This window comes from Canis aureus, chromosome 15 (assembly GCF_053574225.1).
Source record: "Canis aureus isolate CA01 chromosome 15, VMU_Caureus_v.1.0, whole genome shotgun sequence".
NCBI lineage: Eukaryota > Metazoa > Chordata > Mammalia > Carnivora > Canidae > Canis > Canis aureus.
In genome coordinates, this window is record NC_135625.1 from 27811463 (window position 1) to 27837858 (window position 26396).

Genomic DNA, 26396 nt, shown 5'->3' on the forward strand with positions numbered 1-26396 from the left:
TCAGCTGTCCCAGCTTCCTTTAACACCCCCATCACTGCATGCAACTTTGAACCCAAAGTTATAGCTTTCAAATATACTCTTCACTAGCACTCTCAAATTTGCCTGATTCACTTCACATCTTAAACCAAACATGTTAACCTCTAAGGAGAGTGTTCTTCCTCCTCCATTACTGAGTACTGGGGAAGAAAACCATTTAATTCTATAGATTCTTCACAAAGAATTGGGGTATTATAGTTTCAAAAAGAGTCTCAATGCTATATGGTCATTCAATTAGTTAAGCCTTCCTATTCCCACTACTCCTCAATGAAAGTAAATAAATAAAAGCTATGAGTCATGTACCTGCTTACCTTCCCTTTCTCTATACTGGTTGCACACTAGAATTACCTAGAGATCATATTTTTAAAATGTCAATGGTTTTGGCCCTACTCTAAAATAATTAAATCAGAATTCAGATGGAGGGGGTGCAAATTTTGTATATGGGAACCATGTCTGCTCTTTACTTTTTGTCTTTAAACTTTCATTTACTTTTTCTTCTCTAATAATCCCACCACTTCCTTGATCCATGGATTATCTTAACTTTTTCTAATAACTTCAACCTTTTTCTCTTATAATTCTAAAACTTTCCTAAGTTTTAAAGTTTATTACAAAATAGACTGTAATTAACAGATTATTCTGATCTGTCATTAAAAAATTAAGGCTCCATGTTCAGCAATTTATTTAATGACATAATGCATTAAGTAAAATAATACCTAAAGGATACACCATTTAACAATATGTTATAGTTTATGTCATCACAATATATACAGCTTTATGTAATTGTGAAGTAAACACTTGGATAATAAAGTCTTTGTGGATTACAGTTACAAAAAATATGATCAATTAAATAAACTTTTTAATAGGGACAAATACAGGAAATGAATATATTCAATTTTTAAGAGCAAATGATTTTCCTAAAATATATGTGGTATTACAGGATGCCCAAAACACTTAGTTTTAGTGGAAACTTAACTGTTAAGCCAAAAATGCCAATTAAGGTGGTGTTTTTTTTGTAAGTAGGATTTTATGGCATCCTTGAAGGTATGTATACCCTTAACTAAATGTGCTAGCCCAATTCTGACAACTTAATGCCAATTTGACTACTGGCCCTTACATAAAATAGGAGAAAAACAGAATCATCTGCAACATCGGCAATGCAGTTTTTCAAAATACTTTTCCTCTAAAGATTTTATTTTTATTTATTTGAGTGAAAGCAAGAGAGAAAGAGCAAGCATAAGCAGGGGGAGGGGCAGAGGGAGAAGCAGACTCCAAGCTGAGCAGGAAGCTTGATGTGGGGCTTGATCCCAGGACCTTGCTCATGACCTGAGTTCAAGGCAGTTTAACCAACTGAACCAACCAGGTGCCCCTCAAAATACTTTTGCTCACCATCATCTCTATCCACTTTTAGACATGCTCCCAACATACAATCATTATTGGATCATATTAAGATCCTTCTAGAAAATGTTGAGACACTGAAATTACCTTTCTGCAAATTAGTCTGAGTGAAACTTTTTTTTTCATTAATCCATGTTACTAATAACTTCAGTTTCCACTAGAATTCACAATGATTTAAAATCTAAAAATCTACACATGAATATACGATGTAGAGAGTCAGGATGTGGAAGCACCACATAAAAAGCATTCTTGAGAAGAATAAGTGTTCAGCCAAAAAGACACAACCTGAATTGTCCTTAGCCATTGAGGCAATGAAATATGTAATTTAAAGTCACAAGGCCCAGATGGTTTCACTGAAGAATTCCGTCAAATATTTCAAGAAGAATTAACACAATCTTCTAAAGTTGTGTAATTTTACACAATCTCTTCTGGAAACTAAATGAGGAAACATTTCCCAACTCATTTCATGAAGCCAGGAGTAGCCTAATACCAAACCAGACAAAAAAGCAGTATAAAACATGAAAAGTACAGATCATTATCGATCATTACCTTAGATGCAAATTTCTAATAGATTTTTATTAGCAAACAGAATCCAGATACACATAAAAATAGTAATATACCATAATCAAGTAGGATATATTCCAAAATACAAGCCTGTTCAATATAGAAAACTCAATTACTAAAAAGACCTAGAGATGAAATTCACACTAAAAAAATTTGATAAAATCCAACACCCACTCATGATCAAAATTCTTAGCAAACTAGTAGAGAACTTCCTTAACTTGATAAAGAACATCTTCTAAAATCTTACAGCTAGTACCATCATGGATAATTAAATATTAAATACTTTCTTCCAAGATCAGATTAAAATGCAAACATAAAACTATAAAACTTACAGGGAAACAAAGAGAAAGAAACTTTGGGTTATAGGGCTAGGCAAAGAGTTCAACTGGATAACAAAAATAAGCTATAAGACAGGAAACAGGTAAATGGACTCATAAATTAAAATCTGCAAAAGATCTGTCATCAACATGGAAAGATAAGCGATAAACTAGGAGAAAATATTTGAAAACTACATGTCTGGCAAAGGACTAGTATCTACAATACATAAAAAAAAAACTCTCAAAACTCAGTAAAACATCCAATTAGAAATGAGCAAAAGCCATGAACAGATAGTTCATCAAAGATGTGACATACAGATAACAAGCATGTGAAAGATGTTCAACACCACTGCCATCAGGAAAATGCAAAATTAAACCATGAGATATCACCACATACTTACCAAAGAGACTAAAGTAAAATAGTGACAAATATTGGTGAGGATACGGAAAAACTAGATCACTCGTACACTGCTAGAGGAAATGTAAAATGATACAGCTACTCTGGAAAACATTTTGGCAGTTTCTCATAAAGCTAAACATGCAATTACCAAACAACCTAGCCATCATGGAGAAATGAAAACTTAAATATTTTTATTCCAGAGAAATGAAAACTTAAGTTCATAGGAAAATCCTGTACCAGAATGTTTGCAATATATATAATAGTCAAATACCAGAACCCAGATGTCCTGTAACAGATGGATAGTTGAACAAACTGCAGTACATTCATACCATGAAATTTTACACAGTAATAAAAAGAATGACTGCTGACAAATGCAACAACTTGGATGGATTTTGAGGGAATTATGGCAAGTTATTAAAAGCCAAACCCAAAAGATCAAAGGTAGGATTCCATTCATATCACATTACTGAAACAACAAAATGGGAGTACAAATTCAGGAAGTGGGAGTAGAATGGGAACAGGTGGGTGAGCCTGGCTGTAAAGGGCAAAGAGGGATTCTTATGGTAATGGAACTGTTTAGTATCTTAACTGTATCAATACCAATACCCTGCTTGTGATATTATACTACAATTTTGCAAGATGTTACCACTGAGGAACACTGAGTAAAAGGTATTTAGGATCTCTCTATATTATTTCTTACAATCCCCTGTGAACCTACAATTATTTCAAAAACAGAAAAAAACTTAAAGCATATGTATTTGTACTTCTCTAGAATTTTTAGTACATTTTCACTAAAAAAATGTTTCATTCATTTCAAATGATTTACTTCTGTATCATAGGGTGAAATTTCTTATCATTGGAGGTAATGAAAAGTAAATGGATCCGTAGTAAAAGTTTGTCCTCTCTGTTAAACTGTTAAAATAGAATATGTTTAAGTAAACGACTTCTTTGCTCATAAAATATAATTAGATGACCTGCAAGGCAATATTTGAACCAAATCTATGTTTACCTTCATACAGGACATAAAGAAGCAAATCTATTTTATGATTACACATGAGTTGGTCAGCAAGTATTTTACACAACAAAAGAATATTAGTCTATCAAAATTATTTTCTAAAATACACTGATTTTGAGCTTACTTACTTTTTTTTAAAGAATTTATTTATTTGAGAGCACCTGGGTGGCTCAGTGTTTGAGTGTCTGCCTTTGGCTCAGGTCGTGATCCCAGTGTCTTGGGATCGAGTCTTGAGTCAGGCTCCCAGCAGAAAGCCTGCTTCTTCCTCTGCATATGTCTCTGCCTCTCTCTGTGACTCTCATGAATAAATAAATAAAATCTTTTAAAAATATAAAATAAAATGAAAAACAAAATAAATAAAAATGTATTTATTTGAGACAGAGGAAGAGAGGGCACATGCATGAGTGTGCCCTCACAAGCAGGGTGAGGTGCAGGGGAGTGAGAGAAGCTCAAGCAGATTCCACACTGAGGGCAGAGCCTGACCCGGAGCTCAACATCAGGACTGATGAGATCATGACCTGAGCCAAAACCAAGAGTCAGTTGCTTAACTAACTGAGCCACCAGGCACCTCTGATTTTGAGCTTACCTTTAAATGTACACTTATAGCTAACCATAACCTCGAACAGCTATTGAATTCTATTATGCAGATTTACATATATGTAATAAATATACAAGCATAGGATAACTGTTCTAAATTTTTTTAGAATACATAACTTACCTGCACACAGAACACTGCCGCTGAGGCTGAAGAGCAGTGAACATAACAATCATAGAATAGTTTCGAGGTGGTGCCTTTATAAATTTTCGGAATTTATCGCCATTCATTCGGAAGATGGAGCGCCTGGAACTCCATTCCATCAGTTGTTCAACTTTTTCAGCTAAAAGATTCTGCAATTAAACATAGGAATTTAAATTTACACAGAGCTAGAGTTCTTCACTTTGTATTTCATGTAAACTGAGTTACATGAGATTGTTTTACCCAAAATTAATTTCTGTAAAAGTTATTCTTTTAATGAATGTATTCATAATTAATTGACTGTACATGCATAAAATATTTCATTTTATTTTTCCTAACGATTGCAAAGGTTTATAAGACAGATATCAAAAATAAAATAGACTACCTGAAAAATGAAATAGACATGCTTGGGCAGCCGGGTTGGCTCAGCGGTTTAGCGCCGCCTTCAGCCCAGGGCGTGATCCTGGAGACCCGGGATCGAGTCCCACATCAGGCTCCCTCCATGGATCCTGCTTCTCCCTTTGCCTGTGTCTGTCTATCTTTCATGAATAAATAAATAAAATCTTTAAAAAAGAAAAAAAAAGGAAACAGACATGCTTTTCTCTAATCCTCCCACTACATACAGCAAAAACTCTGGCTATTATATAAAAAAACAAATGGAAAAAGGCTCTCAAAAAGCATGTCCAGTTTAAAAAAAAAAAAAAGAAGGAAACCCTACTTGCAACAACACAGATAAACATAAACATATGCCAAGTGAAATAACCCAGTCACCTAAGGACAAATATGGCATGATTCCACTTATATGACATATCAAAAATAATCAAACTCATAAGAGCAGGGATAAACATGGTGGTTGTCAGGGGTTAGGGGAAGGGGAAATGGATAATTGTTGCTCAGCAGATATCAAGTTTCAGTTATGTATGATGAGTAAGTTCAAGAGATCTGGTGTACAACACAGTATCTAGAGTTAACAAAAGAGTATTGTGACCTTTAAAATACATTAAAAAGGAAGGGTATCAGTTTAAGTGTTTGTACCACAACATACAGACCCAGATAACACAAGGAAATTTCTTAAGATGATACAGGTGTTTGGTACTTTGTGGTCAGAGAATCACAGATGTGTGCGTATGTTAAACTCATATATATATATATATATATATATATATATATATATATATATATCAAATGTGTTCAATGTTTTGTATATCAATTACAACTGAATAACGCTTAAAAAAAAAATAGGAGAAGAGGGGAGAGGCAGGCATCTTACCCTGAGTTACACTAAAAGACATACTGAATTGCTCTGCACCGACCTGAGAGAGAAAAAAGATAAATCAAAAGAAATGGAAGAGAGGAGAGCAGGAGGGGCAGTAACCTGGTCAAAGAGCAGAATGCTTAACTAGTAACTGGAAAGAACATTCAGGTAAGTGCACAATGGGAGACTGACAGTATGAAAAAGGAATATTATAGCTAATTACTGGGATAATCGTTACTTAAAAAAAACAAAAACAGGCACGCCTGGGTGATTCAGTGGTTGAGCATCTGCCTTCAGGGCAGGGCATGATCCTCGGATAGAGTCCTGGATCAGGTTCCTGCGGGGAGCCGGCTTCTCCCTCTGCCTATGTCTCTGCCTTTCTCTGTCTCCATGAATAAATAAATAAAACCTTTAATTTTTTTTTTTTACCTTAACCAAAAGCTATCAGTTGAAATTCATCCTAATCTCAAACTAATTATCTGGATGTGATTATATTTGATTGTAGGCCTTTAATTCTGACTGCAAATATAATATGAATATATTTCCATGCAAAGATAAAATAATACTTTTGTTAAACTGAAAGTTATATAAACTTATTTTAGGAAATACCTTTCTGCTTCATCAATACACACAAAACAATTAAAAACTAAGCAGAAGGACTTTTATTAGTCTAAATTCTGAGAAATAAAGTTAGAATATTTTCCACGTTAAGCATAATTTACTAGTGTTTGTCTTATAAAAACTGTTGTATATTTAATATGATTTTAAAATCTTCAACCGTTTACCCTAACACTCAACAAGTCAATTCAGTATCTATAAATTCTTCCAAAATAATTTTAAAATAATAAAATATATACTATATAAATAAAATATTTTATTTATAATTAGGACTGTGACCCTCGATGTAGAGACAAAACCTCCAGACTGGAAATTGAGCAAGATAAAAATACACTAATGAGGGCAAAAGGGAATTGGTCTAAAAAACAGCTACTTACCTGCTAGTTCTAGGGTAGTCTATATACTTTACTCATTAAATACAAAAATCCACTTTCCTTTCAAAACTGTATTTCTTCAACAATCTTAATCTACTTGTTCTTGTCTTAAAAATATCACATCATTACATCAATATGTTTCTATCATGGCATTAAATAACTGTGAAAGGCAGATGATTTTGCTCTACTTCTATTTTTTGAGTTATCGCAAGTCAGTTTCATGGATAGTGGCAAAAACAAAAATCCTGAATCAGAAATATACTTTTTTTCTCTGACAAGGTTATTTTTTCCAGCTTTACTTACGTTATTGTATAATTAACCAAGTATAATTAGCCAAGCTATAAGATATTTAACCAAACTATAAGATATTTAAAGTATACAACATGATTGGATATATATACACATTGTGAAAGGATTCCCTCCTCCTAGCTAATTATTACATCTATCATCTCACATAGAATAATTTTTCTTTCCTTTTTTTTTTTTTTTTTGGTGAGAACACTTAAGTTCTACTCTTAGAAAATTTCAACTACACAGTACAGTGTTTTAACTATAGTCACCATGTTTCACATTAGATCCTCAGACCTTATTTATCTTCTGTCTGAAAGTCTGTAACCTTTTACCAACCTTTGCTTGGCCCCCTTCCACCACCACTCTTGTACAGCTCAGCCCTTGGCAACCGCTTTTGTTTGTTTCTATTATTTGGAATTCTTTTTTAAATTCATCATATAACTGACTCCATTTTACACACACACACACACACACACACACACACACACACACACACATCTTTTCTTAATCCATTCTCATGATAGAATAGGCACCATGAGCTCCATGTTGTGACCCAAGTCCCAAGGGGCTAATGTGGAATTGCCCAGGTAGATGATCCACAAACAGTGGGCTTATGTCACAAAAACTCAAAAGTTAAAAAAAAAATCCAATCTTTTAAAGGTACTACTAGCAAACCTGTCCAACCTCTGCTCTAGAGGGGAAAAATCATCATTATTATCCTGAACAGGAAATAAATCCATCCTGAGACTTAGAAGGAAATCTAAATATAAGTCTCAATTTACTATCCTTCAAGGCCGTTTGGTATAACATTCTTGGAAAAATAGTCCAGATAATGCCTGTGTTCAGAAGTGCACAAACATGAACCATCCATGGAGATTTGTTACCCAAAAATATCAATCAATACATTCTCTAAATCACATTATTTGAAAACATAAATCTGAAAAAAAAATAAAAGACCAAGTCAAGCATTAAATACAAGTTGTTTATTGACCTTCTAAAAGTTAAAAACCTGGTTCTGCTACATATGCCTGAAGGAAGGTACGGAAATCAACTTCCTCTTGTCAACAATAATTACCCTCTGAATGGCTGAAGCTGCCCCTGATAGTTTCACAACTGGATTCTGTCACAACACCACAAGTAGCTAGGAAAAACAAAACTAATCAATATATTCTAAAATATCTAGTATCTGGAGTATACCATTTAAAACAATTTTTTAAGCCTTTCCAGAATTGAAATGCCAGATCCAGCACTGACTTTGAGACTCTACAACTAACTTGACAACCACTGTGTTACAGGTTTCAGGTACACAGTCACCCTCAACATCAATGTCAAAATACAACTATTATATAATCATGCCTTGAAAAAGGTAAAATTCTAATTACATGTAGTTTTCCCACTGCAAATAACCTGGAAAATATTTTTTAAAAAGGAAAATACCAAAAAAAAAAAAAAAAAGGAAAATACCCATCAGTCCCTTCAGTGTATAGCAGCCTGACAGACTAACTACAGTTGACCCTTAAACAATACAGGTTTTAAATTGCATGGGCCCACTTATATATAAGATTTTTTTTCAATAAAAATATGAGAGATATTTTGTGGAGATGTGAGGCAATTTAGAAAACTTGTAAAATGCATAGCTTAGAAATATTGAAAAAATTAATAAAAATTTATGTATTACTTTGAAAATACAGTATAGAATGCAAACAGCAACAAAATATGTTAACTGACTTCTGTTAACTTTAAGCCTTACCTTTGACATCAGCAATTAACACATATTTTGTATGCTATTTGCATTCTATACAGTAGCTAAGTTTTAGGGACTCAAAAGTTACACTCAGATTTTCAACACTGTGCAGGTCAGCACCTCTAACTCCTGTGTTGTTCAAGGGTCAACTATATCAGTATTTTTGTTCTTACTATGCTTCTTAAAAGCATGGTATCAGTGTGAAATGCTAATGCCACCTGCAATGTACTCGTGTATTTTGAGTGAGTTTCACTATCCCAGAGTGGGGTATTCATTCTCATTCATACCCTCTCTACTAACTCAATAAGTAAAAATGGTATCTCACTGTTCAATCTGCACTTATTTTCTGGCAAAATTGAACAATTTTCCACAATTCTACATACCAGTTCTATGTCTTTTACTAGTTATCTCATGTCCTTTAGCTTTCATCTGCTTACAAACACAATTTATTATATAGAAGAGATTTAGATATATGTAATAAAACCCTTTCCATACTGATCAAATTAACACAGCACTAGGATAAAATTTTATCACTTCTAAATTATCTTCTTTTTGCTTACCAAGGTGAACAGAGACACAATAAGAAAAGTAACACTTAAAAAATCTTTTTGATTATATCTTATGAATTATTATTTAAAAAGTCTCAATTTACTATATGAAAAATCTTAATCCTTTAAAATCTGAAAAAACAAATCCATGTTCTGGCATCACAATGAATAACAAATGATGGTGCCATTAAAGCATCTCCCTCCTGTTCTAAAATCCTGTTTAATTACTCAAACACACAAGTTTCTCTCTTAATATGATTATTTGAACCAAACAAGTAAAATCCACCTGTACACATTTCCTATGCACTCTAAGTACAAATCAACTTTTAATATTTTCTTCCAAAATGTAAGCATGAGAGGTGATTGACGTGACTGTGATGACAGAACCATAACTATGCAATTGTCAAAACCCAAAGAAACATATAATATAAAAATGAATTTTAAGAAATTATTTTTTAAAAATCAATCAGGATTGGGAGAGGAGGTTGCAAAGTAAAATATAAACTTTAAAAAATAAAGCTAACTGTATTACAAATCAATAATATACACATAACTTTGGAAAAGGATGTATACATACATACACACACATATACACATACATACATGCACATAAAAATATATTCATATATTTATAGATAGATACAGATATAACAATGAACATATATGTAAACATTGATTAGTATACTTATATATCCTAGCTCTGTCCAATGAGAAGGCTGGGGAGTAATGACATCCCCATAGTAATGAGTACACGGGGCAGTAAGATTTTTGTTTCTAAATATCATTCTCCATTAAAAAGAATGAGGTTTTTTTTTCTTTAGAGTACCAGCTGATTAAAAGACTGAAGCAGAGAAAAACAACATGCAACTAGATTATCTTGTAGTACCAGAAAGTAAAGAAGTACTCAAGAAAGGCATGTCAAAGGGCACAGGAACCAACTAAAAAAAGTTCCCAATAATCAGCTAAAAAATATAAGCAACAACAAAAATGGCCATAATATTGAATTTTAAACCATATAATAAAAATGTCCATGAGTCCACATTTATATATATATAAATAACTGAATAAATAAACGGGAGAAAGGGATTGCTCTTCCTTCGAAAAAAATTCCAAATAATAAATGGAATAAGGGTAATAGAAATACCACAATTAGGGGTGTCTGGGTGGCACAGTGGGTCATGTATCTGCCTTCTGCCCAGGCTGTGATCCTGTGGTCCTGGGATAGAGCCCTGCATCAGGCTCCCTGCTCAGTGGGGCAGTCTGCTTCTACCTCTCCCTCTGCCCCTCTACCCTACTTGCCCTCTCTTTTTGGTCTCTCTCAAATAAATAAAAGTTTAAAAAAAAAAGAAAGAAAAAGAAATACCACAGTTAGTAATATACACTAATTGGTTCTAAGCTTATTAGCAGGTAAAATTTTGAAGAGAAACAATTATTTGCATAGTCTCAAAGTATCTTCCCAAAGATGTTTATTAAGTATCAATAGAAAAAACAGTACTGAGATAGTGGAGAAACTCAGCAGCATATTATCCAAATAATGGGTGTTCACAATACCAATAATAAGACATATCAACATCATGTATTCCTTGATACAGTCTACTGAGAAGAACGTATCATTTATATGGTATTCTTGCCAAAAATGCATAACTTCAATCAAATCATGAAAAAAAAAATCACACAAGCCCACATTAGTAACATTCTACAAAATAAATGAGTAGCACTCTTTAAAGATGTCAAGCTCGTGAAAGATAAGGAAAGACTGAGGAACTGTCATAGACTTTGAGGAGACTAAAGATCCATGACAACTAAATACAATGTGGAATTCTGGAATGATTTCTGGAACAGGAAAGTGACATTAGGCAAACAATTAGTGACATCTGAAATGTCTATAGGTTAGTTTATAATATTGAGCCAGTGTTAACGTCTTATTTTTGTAATCGTACTTATTATTAACTTTGGGAAACACAGAGCAAAAGGCATATGGGACCACCACATAATTTCTGTAACTTTTCTATAAGTTTAAAATTACAGCTGATCCTTGAAAGACACTGGGGTTAGTGACCCTGACCCCCTACATGTCCAAAAATCCGCCAAGAACTTCTAACTCCCCAAATACTTACCTACTAATAGACTGCAGTCGACTAGAAGCCTTATTGATACCATAAACAGCCTTAACAAATATTTGGTATCTTATACATATTATACACTGTATTTTTATAACCAATTATAGAAAAAATGGTAAGAAAATAATAAAAAAAGAGAACATATATTTACAGTACTGTAAGAAATCCACGTATACCCAGAACTATAGTTCAAATCCATGCTATTCAAAGGTAAACTATATTTCAAAAGAAAAAAGAAAAGCTTAAATATATGATACAGAAATATATTATGTGGAGCACCTGGGTGGCTCAGTGGTTAAGTGTCTGCCTTTGGCTCAAGTCGTGATTCTGGGGTCCTAGGACTGAGTCCCGCCATCAGGCTCCATGCGGGAGGCCGCTTGTCCCTCTACCTATGTCTCTCTCTGTCTCTGTGTATCTCTCATGAATAAATAAAATCTTTAAAAAAATATACATTATGCCCCTAAACTTTTTAATGCACACAAGTTTTACCTATTGGTTAGCCTATGTTGGAATGAAAACTTCTGTGCTCAAACTTCAGATAGAAACTTAAAGTTTAGTGTTGCTTTACACTGGCACATTTTCAAAATGAATAATTATTTTTCATTTTTGAAAGTAGGATTAGGATCATGAAGGTGAGAGAAAAAGAAAAATCAGACAAAACTCTCAGAGCAACAGATTCTGATAGATTCATTGGGAAATTCTCAAGACGATACCTGAAGTACACCATGAAAAACTGATGCACGGTTCCAAAAGTGTACATATTTATATGTGAGAAACATTTTCTAATTCAAAAACTATGTACTGAGTATCTCCAATGTGCCAGGCACAGAATTAGAACCTAAGAATGTAAGAGTAAATATGATGAAGTCCCTGATGTCACTGACTTTATAGAGTGATGTTTCTTAAATTTTAATAGTTTGCTGATCCCTTTTTAAAGAAAAGAAATTCTTACAGCTTCTTATCCCAGGTGTCTTAATTATTTTTATTATTCCAATATGTAGAAATATAATGGGTATAAACTTATGCTTCTATATTTAGCTGTGTAACTTTTTTTGATACAGATATAAACTTCTTTGTTTTTTTATTTTAATTCCAATATTGCTGACAGTGTTGTATTAGTTTCAGGTGTACAATACAGTGATTCAACAACTCTATACATTATACAGTGCTCATGAGGATCAGTGTACTCTTCTTTGATCCAATCACCTATTTCACTCATCTTCCCAACCACTTCCCCCCCGGTAAACTATGTTCTCCATAGTTAAGAGTTTGTTTTTTGGTTTGTCTCTTTTTTCCTTTGCTCACTTGTTTTGTTTCTTAAATTCCACATCTGAGTGAAATCATACAGTATTTGTCTTTCCCTGACAGGCTTACTTCACCTATCATTATACTCTTTAAATACAACTATATTGTCACAAATGGCAAGATTTCATTCTTTTTATGACTGAATGATATTCCATTGCTTATATATATCATTTCTTCTTTATCCATTAATCAATTAATGGATACCTGAGTGGCTTCCATAATTTGGCTATTGCAAATAATGCTATAATAAATATAGAGACACACATATCCTTCTGAATTAGTGTTTTTGTACTTTTTGGGTAAAGATCCAGTAATACAATGACTGGATCAAAGGGTACTTCTATTTTTAACTTTCTGAAGAACCTCCATACTGTTTTCCACAGCAACTGCACTAGTTTGCATTCCCACCCACAGTGCATGATGTTTTTTTTTTTTTACTCCAGATCTTTGCCAGTACTGCAAGGCAAAGGAAACAATCCCAACAAAACTAAAAGGCAACCAACTGAACGGGAGAAGATATTTGCAAGTGACATAACTGATAAAGGGTTAGTATCTGAAATATGTGAAGAACTATACAACTCAAAACCCAAATAATCCAATTTTAAAATGGGCAGAACAGATATTTCTCCAAAGAAGGCATATAGATAGCCAAAACACAAGAAAAATATGTTCTACGACACTCATCACCAGCGAAATGCAAATCAAAACTACAATGAGTTATCACCTCTCATCTGTTAGAATGACTAAAATTAAAAACACAAGGAAAAAGTGTTGGCGAGGATACAGATGTACAACTTTTACTTAACTAAAATAAAACAAACTTAAAACTACTTACAAAGGTAATGTCAAAACTTATTCATAAAATCAAACATCAATATGGTAAATGATGATGTTCCGTGAAGCCTAAACAGTACTCAATACTTAAAAACAGCACTGTCAATGAAGGTACATGTTCTTTATACTGGTTGTGTGATGACTTGGAGGGGGTGGTAGTTGGTGAGATAACTGTACCATAAGGAAAATAGAGGCAAAATCATAAAAGCCTTAAATAGTTAAAGGTTAAGTCAAGATACGGAAACAAAGTTTTGACAGATGAATGAATACAGAAAATGTGACACACACAAAAAAATGTATTATCATTAACCTTTAAAAAGAAGGAAATCTGGCCATTTGCAAACAGGGATGAAACTGAAGGACATTAAGCAGAATGAAATAAGCCAGATACATACAGAAAGACTAATATCACAATATGTCACTTACATGTGGAATCTAAAAAGAAAAAAAAAAGTAGAAGAAAAAAGTCATAGTCACAGTAATGGAAAGTAGAATGGTGGTTACCAAGAAGTTGGGGTTTGGGGGGAAAGGGTACATATTGATCACAAGGTACAAACTTTCAGTTGTAAGAGAGGTAAGCTCTAAAAACCTAATAAACAGCATGGTGACTAAGCTTAATAATAATAATGCATTATATACTTGAAATTTGCTGAGAGCAGATCTCAAATACAGTTAACACTAGAACAGCAGGTTTGAACTGGGTGGGTCCACTTATATGTGGCTTTTGATTTATTTGCTTATTTTAAGAGTTAATAGCAAAACCCGTAAGTCATGTATTTACAACTGTCTACCCAGGTGACCACATGACCAAATCACAGGCAAATGGTACAAGGGCAACACCTAATGCTCTCTGAGTACCTGGGGAGGCCTGCAGAGACCTTTAGCAGCCTGAAGGGCTGGACCACACAGGGCTACAGGTCAGAGTTGTACCCGGAGTGGTTTGGGGGCATGCCCCAGGCTGGTGGGGCAGCAGGCTGGTCTGAAGAAAAGGGCAAGGATGGCTTCACACCCCACCAACAGCCTTGACCCCCAAGCCCTCCTGCTTAGGGGCTGCCCCCCTGGCCTTAAGGCCTGCCATTCCCAAACGGGCGAGACACCTGCCTGCTGAGGCACCTCAGCCTGGCAGCCTCTGTAGGCCACCCACTCATATGGCTGCAGATGCTGGCAGCCACTGGATGGTGGTAAACCTCCAGGTAGATGAGCAGCTGCACTATACCTCCAGGCCTTTACTGCCCTCAGGCCTTCCCAACAGCTGGTGCCTTTGAGCTGAGGCCAGACTAGGAAACACCGCCATTAGATATATACTATAAATTATTTTCTCTACCTTACGACTTATAATTTTCTCTAGCTTATTTTATTATAAGAATACAGTATATAAAACATATGACATACAAAATATGCTAATTAACTTTTCATGTTATCAGTAAGGCTTCTGAAACTAGACTATTAGTAGTTAAGTCTGGGGAAGTCAAGTTATGGCTTTCCAATTGTGTAGGCGCCCCCTAACCCAGGGTTGTAAAAGTGTCAACTGTGTTCTCACCACAATAAAAGAAATGGTAACTATGGGAGGTGATAGATATGTTAATTAGTTTGTGGTAACCATTCCTCAATGTATATTTCAAAACATCTTGTTGTACACCTTAAATATAAGTAATTTTTGTCAAAAATAAAATACTTAATTTTAAAAAGTTAAGGGCTAAGGACCTTGGTTTTAGAAAGATTCCTCAAGCTGCAAGGTTGAGGACCAACCAGAGGAGGCAAGAGTCAGCTGAGAGGCTGTAGAGGTCAGCTTAAAATGATGAGTGCATAGAGCAGAGCAGGGGCAGTACTAAGGGAGAAGTAAAAGATGAGAGAGATGTAAGCATCTGAATCAGTAGAACTTGGTGATAATGAAGGGATAAAAAAAGGGGAAAAATGTGGAGGGTGAAGTAAAAAATAATACTAAAATTTCTACTTTGAGCATGGAGGTGAATAATTTCCTAACTCACTAAGACAGGAAAGCACAAATAGAAGAGCAAGTTTGTAAGGAAATGAATTCAATTTTGGATATTGATTTTATGTACCTCCTCCCTATTTAAGGTCAGGGATTGTGTGTGGTCTGTTTGTTCACTCCTAAATTCTAATTCTATGCTAAAACAGTGCCTAGTATATGGCATGCATCAATAAATATTCGCAGAATAAATCAACAAATTATAGCATGCTAAAAAAAAAGGTATCTCTTTGGAAAGTACATTGCTTTAAAGTTCCAACTTCCCTGAAAAATACAAAAAAATACAGAGAATGGAGGGGGGGGGGACATCAGAACCTTCAGCAGCTGCCTAGTGGACAGAAGAAAATCTACATGGCACACAGAAAGAAGATCCTATTTGGCCCTAAACTCTATTTCACTAGTTTCACCACCAACTGTTACTTTATTCTCTACCTACAGTATTTCATATATCTTATACTTGAATTGGGAGTATCAAGGAACCAGTATTTTCCTTAATTTTTTGTACAGTTCTAAGATAAAGCCCAGTTGAGAAACCACTGCTTTAATCAATCTCAGAAACATGGCACTTATTTTTATATCACCAGACTAGCACAGAAGAAATACGTACTTCACCCTTTTCTACTGCCAGTGCCTGTTAAATTTATCCTTGTTCTTAAGGGCCAACTAAAATAAAACTATGTTCAAGGATTCTCTCATAAAGCCCCCTACGGACATCAGTCCCTCCCCTTTGAGAAACTACCAGACCACCTACCACACTGTATCGTCATGCTCTACCTATATGGCTGTCTTTCCTGTTACCCCAGCTTAAATAGCATATACAAATATATACCACTAATTATAAGCTTCTAAAATAGAAATTAGTCACTATTAAAAGGCAGCAAAGAATACGACCTCTACTTTTTCTTTTGAGTATTTTTAAACATTTCTATATACTAGGTTATTTATTTTTATTCCATTTTCTACCCATAAGAATGGAAGTGATCAGTTTTTATATCTCCTACCTAAACCATCTTTTTCCTGCTTTAAAGTCAACAATCTAAAAGTCAGAGACATTGAAATTAAAATATATACCTTTGTGGGGCACCTGGGTGGTATAGTCAATTAAGCATCTGATCTTAGTTTGGGGTCAGGTTATGATCTCAGAGTCATGAAATCCAAGCCCCATGACAGGCTCTGAGCTCAGCATGGAGTCTGCTTGGGAGTCTCTCTCCCTCTCTCCCTTCTCCCTGCTCTCTCCCTCTCTCTTCTCTCTAAAATAAACAAATCTTTATATATGTGTGTGTGTATATATATATGCATATATGTGTATATATGCATATGTATATGTATAAATATACCTTCTACTCATTTCTGAATTTGTTCATCTGCGCACACAATAAAAACACAAGGAAACATCAGAAGGCATACAGGTAACTATGTTAACTACATAAATGACATTTATAAACAAAAAAATTAAATGTATTCAAGTCAGATTAAAATTTTTCCCCCACCTCACAAATGTCATTATATTAACACTGATAGAGGCAGACAATGATACTTAACCACATTCATTACAGACTATTTATTTATTTTTAAAATATACCATCATCATCTGTATCATAACATAAGGTTCCAAATAAATGAGAAGTTACAAATATTTAATAAGTACTTCTAATGTGTTGGTGCCATATCAAAAACCAATACAGAGAAAAAATTCAGGTTCAAAGAACCTAAATTACTTATTAAAATCAAATTAGTTAAAAGGGATTCAAACTTGGCTTCTCCATTACTAATGCCTGTGCTGTTTTTTCCATGTAATGGGATGCATGTGTGTACGCTATAGAGATATACATACATATGTATATTATATATATGTATTTTGTATGATATGCATATACATATGCAATATTTTTTTTTAGAAATTGGGACTATTTAAACAAAATTAGACCTTTCTACACCCAGTGAGACACTTTATTATAAAAGTTCCTCTAATTTAATTCCCTGACTAAGCCTAGAAAATAATTCTTTGTAAGCATGTATGATGTCTGGCAAGAACTAGGCCAGATAAACAACCTTAAACCAGTAAAATTACATAAATGCCACTCAGAGAAAGGAAAATGTATAATACTTGCAGATCATTCAAATTGGGGTTTGAATCTAGATCTACACATCACAGCATACACAAAATTTGATTCCAGATAGGATTTCAGACATAAATATGAAATGCAAAACTAAATATTTAGAAGTAAACGTAAGTTAGAATTTTCATGGTTTGGGGATATGCAAAGACTTCTTTAAAAAAAAGAAAAAAGTATTAACCATAAAAGAAAACCATTGGTAAGCTGAACTTTATTAACTTCTGGAAGATACCATAAAAAGGGAAAAGGCAAGTCACAGATGGGAGAAGATATTGGCAATACACATATATAACAAAGACTTTGTAAGAAAACTGTATAAAGAACTCCTTACAATTCAATAAGAAAAAGGCAGAGTATGATTTTTTTTTAAAGCACAAAGAGATTTCAACAGGCACTTCCCAAGAGAAAATATCTGCAAACATCAGAAAAGATGCTCCATATGATCATTCATAGGTAAATGACAACTAAAACCATAATATAATACTATGCACCCACCAGAAAGGCTACAAGGGAAAACAGATAATTCCTGGATGTCGTATATAGTTGAAGGAGGTGTAAAATGGCACAATGGATTTGAAAATTATTTGACGCTATGTATTATGAACCAATAATTTCATTTCTAGATCAATACCTAATAGAAATGCATATAAAAGTGTTCTCCGAAAGGCACATATATGCATATTCATAGAAGCATTATTTTTAAAAGCTCCAGTTTGAATACAACTCTAAAAGTTCATTAACAGAATGGATTAATAAATTGTGGTATGTTCACATAATACATACTATACAGCAATGAGGATGAATAAACTACAACTACTTGAAAAACGTGAATTTCACAAATATAATGATCAGTAGAAAAGTACAGCCTCAACTATTCAAAAACAAAGGTAATCTATAAAAATAAAAGCCAAGACTGTCATTAACTTTGGCAATGGGTATGAGTAATAATCGAGGGGGGGCCAATGGCTAGCTGCTAGGATTCTGATGATGTCAGTTTCAGGGGGAAAAAAAATCAAACTATATAGTTATACTTTATAAACTTTCTAATTTTAAAAAGTACCCCATATAAGTACTGTTGAGCATGTTACATACCCCATAAGAACTGACCATTACATATTCCTAAATGATAAGAACAAAGTTACAGAAAAAGTACCTCAGCAGGAAAGAAAGCTTTTATGTTCTGAATTAAAATTCTATACTTAAATTATAAAATTCAAGAAAAATAATGCCTAAAAAATATAAGGAATTTATAATTTACTAAATTTCTATTTGCAGACTTTGAGCTTCAACACTCAAGCAAAACATAATTGATTAAACTTGATACATAGAGTCAGACCTGAGAGAACCAAAGTCTACAAATAGTGTTTTTAAAAAGGGAGTGGGGGGCTAAGTTTTGGTCACTAAACAGAAACGCTTGGACAAATCACTTCACCTCTTAGAACCTATGAAATCATCCACTAACATCTGACCTGACAACATATAGATTTATTGATAAACACGTAACAGATGATAAAAATCCATCTAGGGCCATACCACCCTGAATGGGCCCGATCTCGTCTGACCTCGGAAGCTAAGCAGGGTCGGGCCTGGTTAGTACTTGGATGGGAGACAGAGGATAAAAATCCCTATAAATTATAAAGTACTATACAAATATAAAGCAGTATTATTAGTAGTTTGCTTTTATTATTGCAAAATACCAAAGGATGATCTTACTACTGTAATCCTACAACTCCTTTTCTGTCAAATTTCCCACATATTCTGAAAATACATTAAAACAACACTTCAGCGAGAACCACAGTTTTAATTCTGGCTATTATGACAGAACCTGAGAAGACCTTTATATTCAGATTAAATAATGGATGACAAAAAAATAATAAGCTATATCTCAAATAAAAGTCTCTATTTCTCTACTTACTATCTCAAAATCTTAAGTGATTTTCATATGCAGAATCTTACTGGTTTCAGAGGTTATAAAAAAAAGTCTTGCAATCAATATCCTAATATTCAAATGCACATGTTGCATTTGAAAATATAAAATGTTAAGCAAGGGAGTCTACATGCTGAAGAAAACGCAACTATGTAAGAGAAATTGTACAGTATCTTTGTACAGAAAAAAAAATGCTCCTGGAAGGGAGCTTTTCAGGGCATCACGGTTAACTTAAATTTTCAAGAGCATTTGTTATAAAAAGGTTGAGCTAATTCTTCCCCCTCCTCAAAAAAAAAAAATAAGTTACAAGACAGCATCACAGAAATATTCAGTAGGATAAAAAAGTGACTCATTTGAATACAAGCTTTTAAAATCTCAGAAAGACTCACACTGAGCTATGTCCATACATAGGGATTATTCCACTGCTGCATTTCTCCGTGACAGGAATATGGCCTTGTTTATGGACAAGGTTGAGGACATTTGTCCCTTCCAGTATTTCCCTCTCCAGGGCCATTTGTACTCCTTTTTGCTGGGAGATTTTTCTTCCTGCTACAGTTTCACTTACTACTTCCAAGACTTCACCACCTTCTCTGCTTGGGCATTCTTTTCGGTCTCTTTAAAATAGTGATGCCGATGAATCTGAATCCCTATTCCCACTGGAGAATTAAAAAATACTCATGCCTAAGGGAACACTGTGCAGTTAAGGGAACACAGAAATGTCCGTAAGATGCAACAGAATACAACTTTTTGAAGCTGAGAAAGTGCCATACATCCATTTTAAAAATAGAAAAGGATTTGATGGCTCAAGTTCAAATGGTGATTCTGTATTTACATGCAACGTGACTGGCCCAAATTCCTTCTATAAATCTGTTTCTTCATCAATATCATTGAAAGAATACTTCATAAAGATGTTTGTAAAATTAAAGTAATATTCATAAAACTTTATATATTATATAACTAAATAATATTTAATAAGTTAACATTTATATAATATTTATATAATAAAACAAAACTCCTAGCACATCATCTCGCAAAGGATAGGTACACAAATTTTGCTCCCTGCCTCGGGTCAGCTTCTAACAGTAACAAGGACTGGGCTCCTAAAGGAACATGTAGAGTAGGAATTTTAAAAATCTCATTAATACCTTCTATCTCAGAGTTACCAAATATTTTCTGAGTACTTATCAAATGACAAGCATTGTGCTAAATTTATTAACAAGCATTGTGAATTACTAATTACATGACAAGCATTGTTTTCAATTTATGGAAAATGAAAAATGAGTACAACAAATCTGTCAAGGCCTGATAGTAAATAATCTAAATTATTTATACTGATGTGCAATGGTTGTGGCTTTCTTAAGCAAATGGCTTACTGCCAACTCAGGAAAGGATGGCATATAAGATCTTATCTCTATGAACACTACCTGATGGATAGTGGCTAATTTAAATTCAGCAAAGAGGAAAATTCTGAAATTCAGACTGGTACGATCAGTGAAGACTGTGTGAATAGATGGGTTTTGTCTGCACTGGCATAAGGATGGGAAACCGGGACATAAGTACCATAAATTGACCATATCAGTAAAAGAGAAAGAAATCTAAAATTTAAATTCTTCAAGGGGAAACCTTGTCCTTACCTGCTACCTAGTAAAAGGCAAGAGATAACAGGTCCCACATATCCCTGAAGTGAAGATAGGCAGTCATATTAACTACAGGGGCCCAGCATTCTGAATTATATTTTTATCTTAATGTTTTTATGAAAATCAATGTTACAATAAAACATTGGCATAAGCTATGTGCCAGTCCTAATATGTGACAGTACTGTTTTTTCACAATTCATGTTTTTTTAATCAATTCTTAACAAAAGTACAAAGAAATGGCACATGTAAACAACATGAAATTAAACATGAAATCAAATTGTTCATTGCAAAGGAAAGCTTAAATAGGAAAGAAAAAACCCTCACAAATCTAATACTTTCATACTCATATTTTCATTGCCACCACCTTATCCTTCAGTACACTTTAATAATAACCAGACGCCCCAAAACAAAAATATGGAATGTGGAATCACATATTTAAAAAAAGACACATCTGCCAGAGGGAAAGCTATCCATGTGTCTATATACTAGTCACCTACATAGTATTATTCAGGTACTACTATGTGTTATCATGATAATTCATGGGATATAGATCTGGAAGGAAGATAAGAAGTAGATGTTGAAATACATCTCTTGGTGGCACACAGACACTTCATGACCAAGATCTTCTTTCCTGTATTTTATAGGAGCCTCTGAGAGGAAAAGAGACTTTACTTTTCAAGACTTTAAAATCTAAGATGTTCAATCAAAGCTCACTGAAAAAAATCAAACAGAAGCAGCCAGATGTGTATTGTTCTACATTTATCCTCCTTCAAATTCTGAAATGATTTGATACTAAAAATCTTTATTCATTCTACTTAATATTAAGTCATTGCTTTCAGATTTGAAAAAATATATAAAGGGTAATTAATGCTTCCAGCAACCAAAATAGAGATTAAGCACTGCATCTCCCCATCTACAATACAAACTGTTCACCAAAGATCACCAACAGGCTTAAGAGCACTCAGACCACCACAATGAGCTACGCAATAAAAATATAAAATGTATGCAGTACACATGCCATTCATAAAGAGGACAAAGATACGAACAAGAGGTTAGTTTAATTAGTTAAGAACTTGGCAAATCATGTATCTCTGCAGGAAAGGTAATCTACATCATTGGAAAATTCCAAATATTATTATTTCAAGGATTCTGGTATGAGGTTCAAAATATATTTAATAAATATACTGAAAGTTCTTTGATATATTTAACATCAAGTGCTTCAAAATTATAGAAAGGACTATGAGAAAACCCCAGACCAATTTCACCTCACAGAAGACCCTGCTCTGTATAATAATATACAAGGTATTCTAGCTGTCAAGACATACATACAAGACATATATCATTATCCACAAGTTTATATGGGGGCTTACATAAGTTTTTAAGCCCAACATGTCAAAAATACCTAATTCAAATCAGATCTGAATAACAAATGTAGAAATAAAGTTATTTGCAAAAAAAATGTATTCAAATGTCCGTGCTTTTTAGAAAGGAAAAATCTTTAGCTGATGGTGCTACAATATTCAGTTAAGTAAACTTTTTCTACGACCTCAGTAAAAATCTTTGCAGTAACACTCTTAATTATTGGCTTTATCAACCTGAATTCTGCTCAGAAAATTTCCCTAAGATCCACATTTTTACTATTTTGTATCCCCTCAAAGCATCAAAACATGGCTATTTCCTGATAGACCTTGAAGCTCTCCCATATAAGTTCCCCCATGTATACCATCTATTCAATTAATGGACAATGTAAGTTTTGAAGTTATGATTTAGGAATTGATAATTTATTAACCCTACTCAAATGGGTTATTTTTAAATTTACCTTGAATATATTAAATATTAATATCAAGACTGTCAGAACAGCTAAAATCAAAAACACAGTAAACAAGTATTGGTGAGAATATAGAGACAAAGGAACCCTTTTGCACTATTGGTGAGAATGCAAATTGGTGCAGCCACTCTGGAAAACAATTTGGAGTTTTTTCAAAAAATTAAAAATAGAACTATTCTACATCTAATAATTATACTACTATCTACCAAAATAAATAAATAAATAAACAAACAAACACTAATTCAAAGGGATCCAAGAAGCCTTATGTTTACTGCACCTTTATAATAGCCAAACAATGAAAGTAGTCCACATGCCCACTGATAGATGAATGGATTAAAAAGATGTCACACACACACACACACACACACACACACACACACACAGGAATATTACTCAGCCATTAAAAAGGGATGAGATCCTGCCATTTGCAACAATATGGGTGGACCTAGAGGGTATTATGCTAAGTGAAATAACTCAGTCAGAGGAAGACAAATATCATATGATCTCACTCATGTGTGGAATTTACAAAACAAAACAAACCAGCAAAGGGAGAAAAGAGAGAGCAAGACAAATCAATGAAGAATAAATTGATGGTTACAGAAGGAGGGTAGGGGGGAAGGGTGGCTGAAATAGGTGATAGGAATTAAAGAGTACACATATTATGATGAAAAAAATAATAATAAATGGGTCTTTATAAAAGAGCTTCTAAACTTTAGTTTGTCAAAAATTCTTTGCTCTCTTAACTGGTTCAAAACTGGAAAGAATATTATAAAAGTAACAACTGCTTCCTAAACTTACAGATTTATAGTATATATATTTGACATAACCAAAGAATTTAATAACCGTGAGAACTTTAAAAACAGTAATTCAAAGACTTAACATCTATTTTAATTATTCTAAGATTTCCTAATTCACAAAAATAAAGGAGTAGTGCTTTTACATATAAACATACCAATATAAATTCTACATTGAAAAATATGCTGCATTGAAAACTTAACTATCCCATGGCAGTAATCACTTTTAAGAATCCTAATATTAAATGCTATTGTACCTTAATGTTATCAGAGAAAACAGCAGAAAACACGAAATTTTGAGGTATTTTGTATGCGATACTAGTCAATGTATAGAATTATATAATTTCAAGTATATCAGAAAATAAATTTCATCCCTCAAATGCAAGGCCCTTACACAAAAACATTGATACAAAATACATTAAACTGATTATAGTAGTTAATTTATTATACCTTTTTAAATATACTGTAAAAATATTCAAAAGAAAAACATCTAAATAATTATGTGATTAATAGCAATGAAAATAGCCAGAAATAAAGAGCATATTAAAACAATGAAATATTGGGAGCTAAAATGACACATATGTGATCTGTAACTAGTGAAAAAATTCTAACAACATTGAATAAAAAGAGGGATCCCTGGGTGGCTTAGTGGTTGAGCGTCTGCCTTGGGCTCAGGGCATGATCCTGCATTCCTAGGATCGAGTCCCACATCAGGCTCCCTTCAAGGAGGCTGCTTCTCCCTCTGCCTCTATCTCTGCCTGTTTCTCTCGTGAATATATAAATAAAATCTTTCTTAAAAAATTGAGCAAAAAGATAGAAGGCAACATGTTTATAGTAATACACAAAATTATATCTAACGGTAAATCTGAAAGTCTTATAAATAGTTGAAGTGGTTTGATTTTTTTTTTTTTTTTTAGAATTGGAAGTTATTCTGTTTTAATTTTTACAAGTGAAAGTGGGAGGTTTTTTATTGTTTTTAGGGGTTTTCTTAAATTCTTGTGGGTCGTCTTTGTGACTTTCATTATAAAATTACTTTCGTATAATACTCTCCTGTCAAGAGACAACATCATTAAAATGGGGACCATGATGTTTTCACTGAAAAATCAAAATATAAAGTCATTTTAACAAAGGACAGTCCTGAAATGGATTAAATGAGCATCTCATTTTCATCCCACCACTGCATTAGTTTCTATCATCATCTTTCTTGAACTCCCTCATATACCTTCTATTGTATAAGTAACTATCTCATTTTAAAACAAGTACCAGATATAAAGAAGCCATAGCAGCTAGTAAGAGCAGAGAAGAAAATCTACTTGTAGCTGTAACAGCCATTTGGCCTTACTCCCTTGAGAGCAATCATGGACGCAGCCATTGGCAGAGTAAATGAGTACAGCTCATACCCTATTATAATAATACATTTCATCATAAAATAATCTTCACTGCTCTAGAAGTCCTTGTATGTAACTTCACTATTGATAGTATCATAGTGTGATACAGCTGAGATATTTTTACTGTAAAAATATGAATTAAAACATTATTCATAAATTGCAAAATTGAGAAGTGATTTTTTCCAGCAAGTTTTTTCTTGAGTCACACTAACCAGTAAAATCTGTCATGATTAAATTATTAAAACCAAGAAAAAAAAATAGAATCCAACAGGGCAGCCCAGGGGCTCAGCAGTTTAGCACCACCTTCAGCCCAGGGCGTGATTCTGGAGACCCGGGATCTAGTCCCACGTCAGCTCCCTGCATGGAGCCTGCTTCTCCCTCTGCCTCTCACTCTCTCTCTGTATATCTCATGAATAGATAAATAAAATCTTCAAAAACAGGAAGAAAAGAATCCAACAGAAAACAAGCCAAGAACAAATCTTTACATGTACTTATAAAGTTTTCCATTCCTTTTTTATTAGTCTAAATTGGATTTGGTCTACCAAATCACTTCCAAATGACAGGAGCAAATTAAGTTTTTTGGAGAGAAAAAAAAAAAAAAGGATGTTTTGGTTATTCTGTATAAAATATATGCTATTTAAAAATTATACAGCTACAGAGACACCTGGGTAGCTTAGTGGCTGAATATCTGCCTTTAGCTCAGGGTGTGATCCAGAGGTCCCAGGATGGGAGTCCTGCATTGGGCTCACCACAGGGAGCCTGCTTCTCCCTCTATTTATGTCTCTGCCTCTGTCTCTCATGAATAAATAAAATCTTTTAAAAAATTAAAAATAAAAAATATACAGCTACCTAATAACTGAAATCTGTATTCTTGGCAGAGCTCCAAAGATTCTAGAACACCAAAACCTCCAAAGAAAATTGTTACTTAAGGCTTTATGTAGAAAACATGAAGTACTACTGGAGATAAGATTATAACCTCACACTTTCCCCCAACCCAGGATAGAATGAAATGCCCCTATTGTTCCACATATCCCTACAATATCAAGAGCAATATCACACTGAAATCTACTGTTTATTAAAAGTACAAAAATAATGTAAGCAAAAAAAATTTAACAAACTCAGTACACATTAGACCCTCTTGGGGCACAGGAGGGACTGCTTGA

General features: G+C 33.7%; 1 protein-coding gene across 5 annotated transcripts in view; it reads right to left on the reverse strand.

Moving 5' to 3' along the window:
* The window catches only part of TUSC3 (tumor suppressor candidate 3), a 223199-nt gene that overhangs the window by 131420 nt on the left and 65383 nt on the right, over nt 1-26396 (reverse strand). For all 5 annotated transcript variants that reach the window (XR_013352777.1, XM_077848949.1, XM_077848950.1 and 2 more), the window contains exon 2: nt 4446-4615. Coding sequence is in view for 4 of the 5 variants with exons in the window: in XM_077848949.1 (XP_077705075.1) it covers nt 4446-4615 (170 nt within the window). In the remaining variant the exon portion in view is untranslated. The remainder of the gene's footprint in view (nt 1-4445; nt 4616-26396) is intronic.